Below are 16,990 nucleotides of genomic sequence, written 5' to 3'. Positions count from 1 at the left end.
AATTCTCTGCATTGTGTAAAAAGGCTGTTTGATCCTGTCTTCTCTGATCCTCCCCTTCTTCCACATTCCCTAATCCATCTCCTGATAGTACAGAGCCTTTGCAGTCACTCTGCACATACTCAGTTTGGTGTGTATTGCTAGAGAGGTTTTTTTTTTACAGACTGCTATACACTGCTGATGAGAAAAAGTATTTAGCAGTTTATATTTACTAAAATAATTGCATTTCCATGTTCTGTGTACTGTGAGAGACCAGATATATTGAATGCAGGGTCCTGGGTTTAGTAACACTTTAAATAGAGAGCTAAAGAAAGTATGCATACTCCTAGCCTTCTATTGAAAACACAAAGCAGGTGTTATTAAACTGTAGAAAGAGACTGAAACACAGTCTTTGTTATGATCTGTGAGAATGAAAACTTTCACATTAAAAGCATTAAAAGCAGGTAGAGCAGTGAGGAGTGTCTTTCTGAAGTTTCACATTCAGAAAATACAGATGCAAAGAAGTATCAAAAGAGTGCATAATCAAACATACCTATACTAATGCCAATTATCCTACCAGCATGTGTTTAGAGTGTGGGAGGAAACCCACGTTGGGGCCTGTTCCCCACAACCCTGCCCGGTGGTTGTGGGGGTCTGAGGGCAGGAGGCTTATTGGAATCTGAAATAAAAACACAGATACAGTTTTTGACAATTCCTGTATTCAAAATAAAAAAAAACAATGCATAGTTGCCAATATTGTAAAAAAGTTTTAGGGACACTTTTTTGGCAGTAGGCGGAGTCTTATTATAATTAGGAGGCATGCGTTTGTATGTGTGGCACAGGGGGAAAGTAAAAATGTGGCGTGTCGCGGCGAGAAATGGACGTGGTTTATGCAAAATAGTAGGCGTGTCTTAAATGGGCGTGGCTCAAAGGGGGTGTGGTTAGCGTCGGAGATGAATGAGGGATGGAGGGAGAGGGAGGGATGGAGGGACAGCAGCCGCAGATCCTACACAACAATAGATCAGTGGGATCCCTGAGCATGTCACCTGCCACCAGCCGTCCGTCCTTGCATTAGGTGCCCCCAGCAGAGTCCGTCCTTGCATTAGGTGCCCCCAGCAGAGTCCGTCCTTGCATCAGGTGTCCCAGCAGAGTCCGTCCTTGCATCAGGTGCCCCCAGCAGAGTCCGTTCTTGCATCAGGTGTCCCAGCAGAGTTCGTCCTTGCATCAGGTGCCCCCAGCGGAGCCCCCCTTACATCAGATGTCTCCAGCGGAGCCCCCCCTTAAATCAGATGTCCCCAGCGGAGCCCCCCTTACATCTGATGTCCCCAGCGGAGCCCCCCTTACATCAGGTGTCCCCAGCAGAGCCCCCCTTACATCAAGTGTCCCCAGCGGAGCCCCCCCTTACATCAGATTTCCCCAGCGGAGCCCCCTTACATCAGGTGTCCCCAGCAGAGCCCCCCCTTACATCAGGTGTCCCCAGCGGAGCCCCCCTTACATCAGGTGTCCCCGGCGGAGCCCCCCTTACAACAGGTGTCCCCAGCAGAGCCCCCCTTACATCAGATGTCCCCAGCGGAGCCCCCACTTACATCCGATGTCCCCAGCGGTGCCCCCCTTACATCAGGTGTCACCAGCGGAGCCCCCCTTATATCAGATGTCACCAGCGGAGCCCCCTTACATCAGGTGTCCCCAGCGGAGCCCCCCCTTACATCAGGTGTCCCCAGCGGAGCCCCCCTTACATCAGATGTCCCCAGCGGTGCCTCCCTCACATCAGGTTTCCCCAGCGGAGCCCCCCTTACATCAGGTTTCCCCAGCGGAGCCCCCCCTTACATCAGGTTTCCTAGTAGGTCTCCGCCGGCAGCGTGGTTACAATAGAACGGGGCGGAGGGTGGGCGGCGACACACGAGCTCCGTCTAGCCACCCAGCCGTGTTCCTGGTCTTCTTAAAAATGGCGGCTGGCGGAGACAATGCCTCGGCTGCGGACCTCTAGCGGCGGCGGCGGAAAATCGTGAAAAAACTGATTTCTCTGAACATTTCCCGGGAAACAATAAAATCGGGAAAATAGTCTAAATCCCGGAAATGTCCCGGGAAATTGGGGACAGTTGGTAAGTATGACAATGTTCCCCCCCCCGGTGTAGATTTATCATCAATCATGACTCCCGCTGCCACCACCAAACCAAAAAAAGAAAGAAAAAAACCTCATCTTGCACCGAAGGCACATCGCCGTGTGACAGTTCTAGCTAAGAGGCAGGGCCACCCGGCAACGTCACCTGGTGGTACCGCCTCCCCCATGACGTCACCGCCACAACATGCACCAGGAGATTGATGATGGATCTACATGGGGGGGCATTGTTTTTTTTATTTTTAATAAAGGAATTGTCAAAAATTGTGTCTGTGTTTATATTTCTTTTTGACGATTTTTTTGGTGAATGAGTAGGGGAACAATGTTCCCCTACTCATTCACATGGGGGGCCAGGATCTGGGGGCTCCCTTGTTAAAGGGGGCTTCCAGGTTCCGATAAGCTCCCTGCCCACAGACCCCCACAGCCACCGGCCAGGGTTGTAGGGAAGAGGCCCTTGTCCCCATCAACATAGGGACAGGGCAGAGGGGCAGGGCCCCCCTGCCCCAAAGCACCCCCTATGTTGAGGGCATGTGGTCTGGTATTGCTCGCCCCCCTTTTCCTGGCCTGCCGGGCTGCATGCTTGGATAAGGGTCTGGTATGGATTTTGGGGGGACCCTACACCATTTTTATTTTTTTTTTTATTGTGGCCTGGGGGTTCCCCTCAAAATCCAGACCTAAGGGTCTGGTATGAATTGGGGGGGAGGCGCACAACATTTTTTTTTTTTTGGTGTGCAGTTCCCCTTAAAAACCATACTAGACCCAAAAAGGCCTGGTATGGATTTTGGGGGGGGGGGGGGAGTTACGCGTTTTTTTCTCAGAATTTTTACTTATGTACATGGCAACTGAACCAATCATATTTTGTTTTGATACTGCAAGAGTAGACCATGAAATTGCAAATCTGGAGAAGGCTCATCTCAAAATAAATTAATGTAGGTGACCAAAGAATGCTAAATAAATGCACTATATAAATGTTCTGCTTCATATGACATCTTTTTTCCTGCAGCGTTTTAAGTCAGAGGAATTGCTGCCCCAGGAGGAAATGGTGAATAACCTGCTGGATGATGGGGACAGGATGATTGAACTCAAACATCCAGCTGCTAGCTGTATTCAGGTAAATCACTGCAAAGATTTCCAAATATTATTTTATATAATATAATATATATATATATATATATATATATATATATATATATATACATATACACACACAGTATCTCACAAAAGTGAGTACACCCCTCACATTTTTGTAAATATTTTATTATATCTTTTCATGTGACAACACTAAAGAAATGACACTTTGCTACAATGTAAAGTAGTGAGTGTACAGCTTGTATAATAGTGTAAATTTGCTGTCCCCTCAAAATAACTCAACACACAGCCATTAAGGTCTAAACCGCTGGCAACAAAAGTGAGTACACCTCTAATTGAAAATGTGCAAATTCGGCACAATTAGCTATTTTCCCTCCCCGGTGTCATGTGACCCGTTAGTGTTACAAGCTCTCAAGTGTGAATGGGGAGCAGGTGTGTTAAATTTGGTGTTATCGCTCTCACTCTCTTATACTGGTCACTGAAAGTTCAACATGGCACTTCATGGCAAAGAACTCTTTGAGGACCTAAAAAAAAGAATTGTCGCTCTACATAAAGATGGCCTAGGCCAGTGTTTCTCAATCATTTTACCATGGAGGAACCCTTGGCAAAACGTTTGAGATCTCGGGGAACCCCTAAAAATAAAATTCAGCTCACGGAACATTGGATCTGATTAGCGAGTTGTGGATATAACCACAGTTATTGTAGAAATTGTAAGGATGTTAGAGTGCTGCTTTAAGATATGTTATACAAGAAGAAATGTATTTTGCTTTCTTATGCAGAAAATTAGAAGTGCAAAGATTATTTGTGAGCTATGTACTTGAACAGGATGTACGTGTGGTTAGCCTGACATTTTAATATAGACAATGAATAACAAAGTTATAACATGTTAGAAGTTGGGTGTCTGGAACATTGGCAGATTGCCTACCATACGTGGTCACATATATATATAAACTTATATTTAGATATAGCCTGAGGGATATCTATAGGCAGAATATGCAATGACATTTTATGCTTATTTTTTCATAAAGTCTTTGCTTCAATCTCATTGGCTGATAATAAGAGGGAGGTTTTTCTCTCTCTCTGTAATAGGGTGTACACACGGTCGGACTTTGTTCAGACATTCCGACAACAAAATCCATGGATTTTTTCCGACGGATGTTGGCTCAAACTTGTCTTGCATACACACGGTCACACAAAGTTGTCGGAAAATCCGATCATTCTGAACGCGGTGACGTAAAACACGTACGTCGGGACTATAAACGGGGCAGTGGCCAATAGCTTTCATCTCTTTATTTATTCTGAGCATGCGTGGCACTTTGTCCGTCGGATTTGTGTACACATGATTGGAATTTCCGACAACGGATTTTGTTGTCGGAAAATTTTATCTCCTGCTCTCCAACTTTGTGTGTCGGAAAATCCGATGGAAAATGTCCGATGGAGCCCACACACAGTCGGAATTTCCGACAACACGCTCCGATCGGACATTTTCCATCGGAAAATCCAACCGTGTGTATATGCCATAAGTGTATAAGATATATGCAAACCCAGTAAACCATTGTAATTTCGATTCACCATCCCATGTGTGTCTTGATTACCCGATCGATCAGAGAGTTCTATCCATACACCCATAGGTCCAACCCGGGTTCAAAGGAGAAATAGGGGCGGCTTAACAGAAATAGCTTTAAATAATAGAATAAATATTAGAACTCACCTGATACCAACATTATAGTGTGAACAGGGCACATAGAAATCAATTGTTTTCCTTGCAGAGACCCACATTAGAACAAGCCCAAAATATTCTATGCAAGTCAAATCTGCACATATTTTTCATCAGTTTTTTAGCACATATGCTGTGAACGAGGCCTTGCTGAACTTGAACAAAACTCCAAAATACTGTGATTCATAAATAAGACAGCAGACTATGGGAACAGTTGGGCCTTGTTCACAACATACATGCATAATTGATGGAAAATTGTGTAGATTTGACCTGCATAGAATACTTTGGTCTTGTCCACATTATGAGACATGCATTTTCCTAACATAGGTCTCTGCAAAGACATAAAGAAAACAATTGATTTCTATGTGCCCTGTTCACACGACAATGTTGATATCATTTGAGTATTTTTCTCTGCAGAAAAATGCATACATGTTGCATATTTCTGTGCAGAAAAAACACGCATATAAAACCAATGTTGTTTTCAATGTGCACTGTCAATGCACATTGATACCTGGTGCCTCCTCTATAGCTCCTTCCCCCCTGAACCTGTGAGGGTGGTGCCAGGAGGAGTGCTGACAGTGGGAGCACATGGCTGAATGTTGCAGAAGGCGAGAATCTGTTTATGGTAGAGACTGAATGCAGACTGCAGAAGGGGGGAGCAGAGAGTGGGGGAACACAGCTGGATCAGGCTGCATGTAGCAGTAGGTGAGATTATAATAGCATTATGTACAATTATGGCATAACATAAAGCTATTATAATCTCACCTCCTGCTACATTCAACCTGATCCAACTGTGTGCTCCTGTTCTCTGCAGTCTACATTCAGTGCTGCTATAAAGGGCCGCCATCAGGGGGGTACAGCTGTCACAACTGTAAGGGGCCCCGGGGCACGAGGGACCCGCCCCGGCCAGAAGAAGGCAGGACGGGTGAAGGCGGAGCCATGTTGTGCATTACAGAAATTATTTCACAGCTTCTGCTGTTCTCGTGTCACTGAGCTCAGACATCAAGCTCTTTACTGCCACCTCTGGCTACTATGTGTATGTGCACCCCTCGTGTGATTTGTACTGAGCTTCCTACCTGGTCCCGTTTTCACATTGTTAGCAATGTGAAAACGGGACCAGGTAGGAAGACCTTCTTTACAAGTAGGGGCTGTGAGGAAAAGGGAGGTGGGCTGTTTGTGTACAGGGTGGGGGCAGAGCCTTGTGTGTTTACAGGTTTGTGTATGTGCGGGGCTGCCATATATACAGGTTTGTGTATGTGAGGGCAGTGGTGGCTGGTGCTCAAAATTTTAGGGGGGCCCCAAAACACTTTTGAAAAAAAAATATATCAATTGCAGCCACTGTGCCATCAAACGCAGCCACTGTGCCATCAAACGCTGCCACTGTGCCCATCAAACGCTACCACTGTGCCCAAATGCTGCCACTGTGCCCATCAAACGCTGCCACTGTGCCCAAATGCTGCCACTGTGCCCATCAAATGCAGCCACTGTGCTCTCAACTGCTGCCACTGTGCCAAGCGCTGCCACTGTGCCCATCAAGCACTGCCACTGTGCCCATCAAATGCTGCCAGTATAACCATCAAATGCTGCCAGTGTGCCCTTGAATGCCGCCAGTGTGACCCCTGCCCACTCGCCGTCTGCCCGGCAATTACCCTGTCTTGGTGGGGTAGCAGGTGACGGCGACGAGCGGGGTTCTTCATGCGTCTCCTGCCTCATCTCCCGTCCTCTCCTCCTCATAGGCATCCAATAGCGGCACCTGTCGTTTCAGCCAATCAGGTGACAGGTAACAGACTTGAGCACCTGATTAATGGAGAGGTTTTTCAGTGTTAGGAAAGCGAATACTCATTTGCTTTTCTAACACAGCTGGGTGAACTGCGAGCACCAAGCATGGCGCTCGCTGTTTACCTTTTTTCACGTCCATTAGAGCCTATGGCTCTAATCGGGTGCTTTAAAAAAATTCCCCACCACTGTAATTCAGGAGCCCGAAGCCCGAAAAGGGGCCAGGCGCCTGAATAGGGGGTGGCAGCAGCGGCCATAGATAGATTCATGCAATCAATCAATCTTTCTATTGGTGATAGAGGGATGGTTGGAGAGAGGGAGCGGTGCCCGTGAGCCCTTATGGACGCACCGCCCCTGTGTGAGGGGCTACCATATATACAGGTTTGTGTATGTGAGGGGCTGGCATATATACAGGTGTGTGTGTGGGGGGGGGGGGCAGCTATATATACAGGTGTGTGGGAGGCTGGCATATATACAGGTGTGTGGGGGGCGGACATATATACAGGTGTGTGGGGGGGTGGGGTGCTGACATATATACAGGTGTGTGGGGGGGGGCGCTGACATATATACAGGATTGCGGGGGGAGCTGAGTGAATACAGGTAAGGTGGCCGGTGTGCGGATTCGGTAGGATGGCCCGTAGGCAAGCCCTGGGGAATGTTGGTGGTCAGGCTCAGGTGGAGGGGGGGCCAGGCCTAAATCTGTGTAAGGGGCCCAAAAATTTCTGATGGCTGCCCTGTTGCTATACATACACATAGGATGTCACCTCCTGTTCTCTATGTTCTCTGCTCCACCCCTCCGCCCCCCACAGTCTTCATTTATCCTTTCTGTACACAGGGACTCACATTCCAATCTAGCCAAGTGCTCCTTTTCTCTGCGTGCATTACTGCTCTGTGTGCATTACTGCTTCCATTCTGACAGGATCTTACCTCCTGATCTGGTGCTTCCTGCTCCATTCTCGGCTCTCGACACAGCTCCCTCTCTGCGCTCCTACCTCCATGGTTTTCAATCTCAGTTCCCTTCACGGCTCCCCGCTTCCACAGTCTTCATTCTTGGCTCCCACAGCTCCCCGCCTCCATGCTCTGAAATTTCAGAACTCCCACCCTGCATTCCTCTTAGCTCCGCCTTCTGAGTTGTCTGAGGCGGAACTACAGAGAAGGCATTGGGTATCAATGCGCTGACAGTACTCACTGTCAGCGTGCATTAGGAACAATGGAAATAACATTGGGCGGATATACATCCGCCACAATGTTGAATTGCGACGGAACCCCAGTTGAGAAACACTGGCCTAGGCTATAAGAAGATTGCCAATACCCTGAAACTGAGCTGCAGCATGATGGCCAAGACCATACAGCAGTTTAACAGGACAGGTTTCATTCAGAACAGGCCTCGCCATAGTCGACCAAAGAAGTTGGGTGCATGTGTTCATTTTCTTTGGGAAATAAACGTATGAGTGTTGCCAGCATTGCTGCAAAGGTTGAAGGGGTGGGGGGGTCAGCCTGTCAGTGCTCAGACCATATGCTGCACACTGCATCAAATTGGTCTGCATGGCTGTCGTCCCAGAAGTCTTTTCTAAAAATGATGCTCAAAAAAGCCCCCAAACAGTTTGCTGAAGACAAGCAAACTAAGGACATGGATTACTGGAACCATGTCCTGTGGTCTGATGAGACCAAGATAAACTTGTTTGGTTCAGATAGTGTCAAGCGTGTGTGGTGGCAACCAGGTAAGGAGTACAAAGACAAGTGTTTCTTGCCTACAGTCAAGCATGGTGGTGGGAGTGTCATGGTCTGGGGCTGCCTCACTGGGGAGCTACAGTTCATTGAGGAAACCATGAATGCCAACATGTACTGTGACATACTGAAACAGCGCATGATCCCCCCCCTTTGGAGACTGGGCCACAAGGCAGCATTCCAACAGGATAACGACCCCAAACACACCTCCAAGATGACCACTGCCTTGCTAAAGAACCTGAGGGTAAAGGTGATGGACTGGCCAAGCATGTCTCCAGACCTAAACCCTATTGAGCATCTGTGGGGTATCCTCAAACGGAAGGTGGAGGAGCACAAGGTCTCTAACATCCACCAGCTCCGTGATGTCGTCATGGAGGAATGGAAGAGGACTCCAGTGGCAACCTGTGAAGCTCTGGTGAACTCCATGCCCAAGAGGGATGGGGTCTTTTTGCAGACACATGGGTGCCATTCATTCTCAATGGCAACCCAATGCATCTAGCAAATGCGCACGCATTCACACCCACCAAAATGCATGGTGCCGCAGTACCATGTATTTTGGTGGTTCACAATTTTAAAAATCATAGACACACCTTTTTTGTTTGTTTTTGCATATAGGGCAGCCCATTGAAATGAAATGGCTGCCATAAAACTCGATATGTAGGAACACAGGCTCAGACACAACTCCTGGTGTCAACGAGTCCTAAACCTTATTTAGTTCTTTATGGTAGTTTCTATAGTTTCAAGTAGGGTTGCACCGATACTAGTATCGATATCGATGCCGATACCAAGCATTTGCACAAGTATCGGTACTCATGCAAATGCTCCATTGCCTCACAGGTGATCGGTGCGGCGGTGGGGGGGGAGGTGCAAGCACCAATCTCCCTGTATAGCTTTCAATAAAGCATCTGACAGCCGCTTCTTCACCTCTGCCTCCCATGGCTGTCAAAAGGAACTGGGGAATCTGTGTCCTCTGTCCCTTTCTCTGTCTCAAAGGGTAGATGTCAGGGGTCTGTTTAGACCCCAAATATCTCACCAAAGCCCCCCCACCCAACAGGACTGATTAAAAAACAAAAAAAAATCCACTCCCCCCCCCCCTAAAAAAAGAAAGCATTGTAAAAAAAAAAAAAAAAAATTATATATATATATATATATATATATATATATATATATATATATATATATATATATATATATATATATATATATATATATATATTGTAAAAAAAGTAAAAATGAAAAAAAATTCTAAAAAATCTAATTGTAAAAAAAATAAACTACTGACACAGTTCACGCCTCATCAGTGCCACCTATCAGTGCTGTATATTAGTGCCACCTCATCAGTGCAGCCTATTATTGCCCATCAGTGCTGCATATTTGTGCCACTGTCACATGACATTAAAAAAAAAAGTATCGGTAATCCATATTGGCGAGTACTTGAAAAAAAGTATCGGTACTTGTACTCAGTCTTAAAAAAGTGGTATCGGTCTAACCCTAGTTCTGTATAAGCTTAAGTGGAACTGGTTGCAGCTTACATAAAGGTAAAGCCTCATTCTTCACTCCTATATATGTGCATTGTAGGAAGAAGGAAAAGGAGTCACGTGCTTTCCCAAACGTGTAAGTCCTGGGCATTTCTCTATAGTCCAGGCAAACCAATGGAGTGGGGGGAGAGCAAAGGGAAACTGTACAGAGTCGCATTAAATGGGTAACTCATTCATACCCAGTTTCACTTTAAAGCTGACCTTGTTTTCTGATATAGCCCCCATATAAAAATACACTTGACTTCTGCACAGCAGAGGGTGACATGATGTCCCTTTTTGGCAAAATCTTGAGAATGCTCAAATCACATGAAAAGAATCTACAGCACAGCGAAGGACTTGTCTGAAGAATCATGACCTAACCCTTGACTAGAAGTCGCAGTCATAAGTTAGCCGTAAGGTAAGTATACCTTCTAACTTTTCCGCAGTTTTTTTTACACCTTAAATGCAGTATTAAAAACTTGGATTTTGGTGTAAAATCGGCTTTAAGCTTCAGGATTACCGTATTTGTATAGAACACATCAGCCTTGTGCATGCGTTGTGATATCGCGTCCAGTTTCCCAGGTGAATGCCTCTAATGTTTTAAGATAGCAGCTCCCAGATCGCCTACACTCTTCTATGAGGTCATACAGTCTTGTTACTCCTCACTTGCACTGACCCTATAACAGAAGAATGTGCTGTCATTTTTATGTTTGCTTATTAAATAATGAGAGGAGAGATGGAGGAGCGAAGAACCAGTAGATTCAATTGCCATACAGTAGTGTTTATGTGAACTGTACAGCAGTGGTGGCTGGTGCTAACATTTTTTGTGGGGACACAAACAAACCCCTCCAGGTCCGCACTCACCAGAGGACGCCTTGCCTTCCACAGGATGAAAATCTGGAAATAGGAAGTGACGCGATGACGAATATTGATTTGCTTTTTGTTCAAATCAAGTGGGAGGGTTCAGGGCGCAGTGCTCTGAAACCTCAGCCTCAAATTAAATGCAATTAAAAAAGTTACAGACCTAATAGGACACCCATTAGTTCCACGCCCCGCACAGTACACACACATATGAGCAATTTATTTTTTAATAAATGATAATATGACTAATGCCACGTACACACGAGTGGAATGTCCAACAGAAAAAGTACAACGGAATCTTTTCATCGTATAAACCGCTCGTGTGTAGGCTTCATCGGACATTATCTTTCGAAAATTCTGATGGACCTAGAAATAGAACATGTTCTAAATCTTTCCGCCGGAACTCTGCCGCAACCAGTTCCTATCGGGAAAACTGCTCATCTGTATGCTGTTCCGACGGACCAAAAACAACGCATGCTCTAAAGCAAGAAAGAGACGTAAGCTATTGGCTACTGGCTTTTGAACGTCCTTTTTCTAGTCCCGTCGTACTTTCTGTACGTCACCGCGTTCTGGACGGTCGGACTTTGGTCAGACTTTGGATTGACCGTGTATAGGCAAGACCGCTGGAATGGAATTCCGTCGGAGAAACCTTCAGAGTTTATTCCGACGGACAAACCGGTTGTGTGTACGCGGCATAACAGTTTTTAACATGTTAAAGTAGCTTTCTTCTTTGGCAAACTAACTTTGGGAACTTTGGGTGGGCGGCGCCCCTTCTGGACCAGCTGCCACTGCTGTACAGTATATACAACACTGCGTGAAAGGTGGCCAGTTATATAGCCTGCATTTATACAACTGCCTTGGATATCAAAGTCTTCTTTCTTGGATTATTACATATGCTGGTTTTATATTGTTTGGCAGACACATTCCCAATTAATGCATTTAGTGTAAGCCCATAGAATAATACATGTATTATTTGTGTCACAGGCTCATGATGAGGCTCTGAAAGGAGAGTGGCAAAATTTTCTAAATCTGTGCATCTGTCAAGAGAATCATCTAAAGAATGCCGAGGATTACAAGAAGGCAAGAAGCACAATAAAATGTTTATCTTTATTTTCTGCACTGATGATTATGATGCAATGTTTTAGAACCTTTTATTATGTTAAATGCTTTTCTGTTTTAGTGTGAATATTCTGATCTTGTGCTATCCCAGACCTTTTCAGCTCTGCTCTTCTGGCACAATGAAGTTCAGACCTAGCTAACTCATTGAAATCTGTTTATCCCAGTAAACTAGGGATCGATGGGTGAGGTGGGGGGTCCTTTTACATAATACTACTAAAAAGTCCCAAACAGATCCCCTATAATTCTAAGCTCCAGACAGAAACATGAATATATTGTGGATTTATGGAGTTATGGATTCAATTCAAAAATCATTAAATCTATTTTCCTGTTGCAATCATTTTTATTGGTTATAAAAGAAGAAATAAACAACAGCGGTGCCCATACCTGGGCTACAACAACTGTTAAGAATAACAATCAAATCAGGGCATTAGTAAACAGACACATGCATCTACAAATATTCAAGCCCTACATAAAGATAATGTGGATGGGCCCTTTGGGGGGCAGGTTTGCTGATAAGTGAACAGATTCACTAAAAACAGGTCCAGAAAAGCAATGGGGGAAGGGTGGGAGATGGGGAAAGAGAAGATCGATTGGGGAGGGGTTGGGCGAAGGGGGGGGAGTAGAAGTCAGGGAAGAAGGGGAAAACCAAAGGCAAACCACCAAGAGACAGAAATTGAGGTTGGAAAGCAAGGACTAAACTTGGGGATTGATAAGAGGATGGGCACACAAAATGTATCCCGCATGGACTGAGGTCCAAGGGCCAAGAATAGAACTATAATTAACTCAATCTAGAAGAGTTCAAGAATGTAAAGGCATAGGTAAGTCTTGGTTCCTTTATTTTAAGAAACATGGCTTGGGAATCATTGAAAATACTGAATAGTGTTTCATTAACCAGAGTTGTATTCATATGTTCCTTAACTTCTTAAAGATGAACTGTAGTTTTTTCCAGGCTTTGGCTATCATCTGTTTAGCAGTCAAAAACAAAGTAGCCAATTTCTGTTGAGAGAAAAAGAAACCTAGAACCATATGATGGAGGAGGGAGACCCATTGGTATTTTGGAACTACTATGTAAAACAAGGTTTGAAGGAGGCCAAATTGCTGACCCAAATGGGTTTGGTACCATTCCCTGTTTTATAATCCTCAGCTTCTACACCTACACCAGTCCTATAGCTGAGGGCTGTGTGAACTAAAAAGTGACTACTGTTAGAAGCCTTTATTTGGGATTTTTAGATTATTAGAAAAAAGCTCATGTACTCAAAGACACTGATAGTATTAAACTGATTGATCCATCTTTTGCAGTTGTCATTCATTCCTCTTAGTTTATCAGTGCTATCAATGATGCTTAGCCTGCCCTTTATAGAAGTGATTATTGCAAATTCAAAAAGGTTAATCCACTGTAACAGAAATTGTTTCAAAATAATTACCAAATAAACAGAGTATCCAATAAAGTACTTTGAAAAGTAGAGCTAATTTGTTTCTACATCTTCACCTTTACAGTTTCATGAAGATGCAGATTCTGCAGCACAAATCCTAAAAGATGTCAACAAAAACCTTGACACAAAATACAACCAGCCAAACACACAGGCTCCAGGAGTGGTATCTGAGCTACTACTACAGCTGGACAAGGAGGACAAGCAGCTGGCCCAAGCTGAGAAGACATTGTCTGAACTCAAACAAAGAGCACCAGACATTTTTCCCATTAAACAGAGGAGATCCAGACCAAAACAACCCATTAATGTGGATACGCTCTGCGACTGGGATTCTGGAGATGTAAGCCTTTGTATTCTTTGAGAAAAAAGAACACATAATAATGAAGTAGAAAGCAAGAGCAGAGAGATCAAATATGTATGACACATAATGAAAAATGAGTTAAAGCTATATCAACATTTTGATTTAAAGGAGTATAGGTTTGATCATTTAAAGTATAAATAAAGAATAGAAAAGGCTATCATTTTCAATGTGAGGGAAATCCCATCATAGACAGTTTTCATTAAACAAGTGTCCCCATTTGATGACTTCCCCTCTATTGCTGTTATGGTAACAACTCAAAATGTAGTATTTTCCCTTAATTTTTTTCATGGAGACAATGGTCATCAGGACACATAGAAAGGGTAAAGATTCAAAATCTTTTCAGCAAAGGACACAGTCTGTAATAAATCCCAATCCGATTGCTAACCTTTCCTTGGCCTAAGGTGTATTTGCACTTTTGCAGTCAAATTTGGGAAAGCCCTACTTTATGTTTGTTATGTGTTCATACAGCGTAGTTAGGTGTTCACACAGATGTTTCTGAGGAGGTGTCTTGGCTGACTGCAAGGTTTTTTTAAATAATGTTATAGTGAGTCTGTTCCAATTCTGTCCTCGTTAACATACAATGCAAGAAGCCCAGTCTTTACACCTTTAGTCCTTTGTTAGGCCAGAAAGTATTGCAATTGAAAATCTGTCTGCACAGACATGGTTAATTATGGCAAACACAACATGCTCCTGCTGACTGGAAAACTTTAGCTCTGTCTCAGGCCTGGCTCATGCTGGTGCAACATGCACTCCTACATTGAGAGCACAAGTCGCGCCCCATTAAGTGCAATGGAACCATTCTAATAGAAGTGACTTGAGTCGCTCTGACTTAGAAAAAGGTTCCTGCACTACTTTTGGTGCAACTTCGGCACGACTTGCATTGACTTCTGTCAAAGAAGTTTTATGCAAGTCGTGCTGGGATGTCGGCTTTGGAGTCGTGGCAGTGTGAGCCAGGCCTCAGCAGGAGACCTCTACAGGACCTGCAAGCTGGCAGGGAACAGGTGTCTATAGCCGCTTTCTAAAATTAAAAAAAAAAAAAAAAAAAACAACTGTAGGAGTTTGCACACCTTTTGATTTGATGCAGCTAAATGTATTTAGCTGATTTTAACAGAAAATTCAGTTGGGCTTTAGGCAAAAACTTCAACCTTATTCAAACATAGTTGGGCCTAACAAAAATCAATAGGTATGTGCAGAAACTATTTAAATCTTATATAGTTGAACATTTAACATACATAGAAGCTAATAATACATTTTCTCATCAAGGCTCAGTTAAACAAAGGACAAGTGTGCATGTTGAAAGATAACAGCCAGAGGGAGAACTGGACAGTGCAGATGTCTGGCAGTGGGGGTACCAAGGATGTTCCTGCTGCCTGTTTTGTGATACCTCCCCCAGATCCGGAGTCTCTGGAAAGGGTAAAGAAGTAAGTGTATTTGAATTAATATTTATTTTTAGTGCAAACAATGGTATCATATTTTGGAGAGAAAATTAAAATGGAAAATTATATATATATATATATATATATATATATATATATATATATATATATAAAATGTGTGTGTGTATATACAGTATATATACAGTATATATATCCTGCTCTCTAGCTCCCTTGCCACTTCCTCCCATGTTCCCCTCTAGGATTTCTCCAGAGCTTCTCCCATCCTTTGGAACTCCCTACCCCAATCTGTCCGACTGTCCCCTAATCTATCCATCTTTAGACGATCACTGAAAACCCTTCTCTTTAAAGAAGCCTATTCTGCTTCTAACTAACACTGTTTTACTTTCTCCATCAGCTCATCCCCCAGAGCTATTACCTTTTGTATCAATTGACCCTTCCTTTTTAGACTGTAAGCTCTAATGAGCAGGGCCCTCTGATTCATCTTGTACCAAATTGTAATGTAACTGTAATGTCTGCCTTTATTTTGTTAAGTGCTGCGCAAACTGTTGGCGCTATATAAAACCTGTATAATAATAATAATAATAAAAAAATATAGAGTATCTCACAAATGTGAGTACACCCCCCACATTTTTGTAAATATTTTATTATATCTTTTCATGTGACATCACTGAAGAAATTACACTTTGCTACAATGTAAAGTAGTGAGTGTACAGCTTGTATAACAATGTAAATTTGCGGTCCCCTCAAAATAACTCAACACACAGCCATTAATGTCTAAACCACTGGCAACAAAAGTGAGTACACCCCTAAGTGAAAATGTCCAAACTGGGCCCAAAGTGTCAATATTTTGTGTGGCCACCATTATTTTCCAGCACTGCCTTAACCCTCTTGGGCATGGAGTTCACCAGAGCTTCACAGGTTGCCACTGAAGTCCTCTTCCACTCCTCCATGAGGACATCACGGAGCTGGTGGATGTTAGAGACCTTGTGCTTCTCCACCTTCCGTTTGAGGATACCCTCGAGATGCTCAATAGGGTTTAGGTCTGGAGACATGCTTGGAGAATCTATCACCTTTACCCTCAGCTTTTTTAGCAAGGCAGTGGTCATCTTGGAGGTGTGTTTGGAGTCGTATCATGTTGGAATACTGCCCTGCGCCCCAGTCTCCGAAGCGAGAGGATCATGCTCTGCTTCAGTATTTCACAGTACATGTTGCCATTCATGGTTCCATCAATGAACTGTAGCTCCCCAGTGCCTGCAGTACTCCTCACCTGGTTGCCACCACGCATGTTTGGTACCATCTGAACCAAATAAGTTTATCTTGGTCTCATCAGACCACAGGACATGGTTCCAGTAATCCATGTCCTTAGTCTGTCTTCAGAAAATTGTTTGCGGGCTTTCTTGTGCATCATCTTTAGAAGAGGCTTCCGTCTGGGGTGACAGCCATGCAGACCAATTTGATGCAGTGTGTGGCGTATAGTTTGAGCAGTGACAGGCTGACCCCCCACCCCTTCAGCCTCTGCAACAATGCTGGCAGCACTCATATGTCTATTTCCCAAAGACAACCTCTGGATATGATGCTGACCACGTGCACTCAACTTCTTTGGTCGACCATGGCGAGGTCTGTTCTGAGTGGAACCTGTCCTGTTAAACCAATGTATGGTCTTGGCCACTGTGCTGCAGCTCAGTTTCAGGGTCTTTGCAATCTTCTTGTAGCCAATGCCTTCTTTATGTACAGCAACAATTCTTTTTTTTTCAGATCCTCAGAGAGTTCTCTGCCATGAGGTGCCATGTTGAACTTCCAGTGATCAGTATGAGAGAGTGAGAGCGATAACACCAAATTTAACACACCTGCTCCCCATTCACACCTGAGACCTTGTAACACTAACAAGTCGAATGACACC

At 44.2% G+C, this 16,990-nt stretch overlaps 1 protein-coding gene across 1 annotated transcript in view; it reads left to right on the top strand.

Annotated features, from left to right (window-relative positions):
• The window catches only part of EVPL (envoplakin), a 143,746-nt gene that overhangs the window by 89,253 nt on the left and 37,503 nt on the right, over window positions 1–16,990 (top strand). Inside the window, exons 9-12 of the mRNA XM_073606134.1 lie at window positions 3,099–3,206; window positions 11,768–11,863; window positions 13,400–13,672; window positions 14,957–15,114. Of these exons, the coding sequence (XP_073462235.1) occupies window positions 3,099–3,206; window positions 11,768–11,863; window positions 13,400–13,672; window positions 14,957–15,114 (635 nt within the window). The remainder of the gene's footprint in view (window positions 1–3,098; window positions 3,207–11,767; window positions 11,864–13,399; window positions 13,673–14,956; window positions 15,115–16,990) is intronic.

The sequence above is a fragment of the Aquarana catesbeiana genome, linkage group LG12, assembly GCF_042186555.1.
Source record: "Aquarana catesbeiana isolate 2022-GZ linkage group LG12, ASM4218655v1, whole genome shotgun sequence".
NCBI lineage: Eukaryota > Metazoa > Chordata > Amphibia > Anura > Ranidae > Aquarana > Aquarana catesbeiana.
Note: the sequence above shows the minus strand (reverse complement) of the source record. Positions and strands in the feature narration are given on the sequence as shown.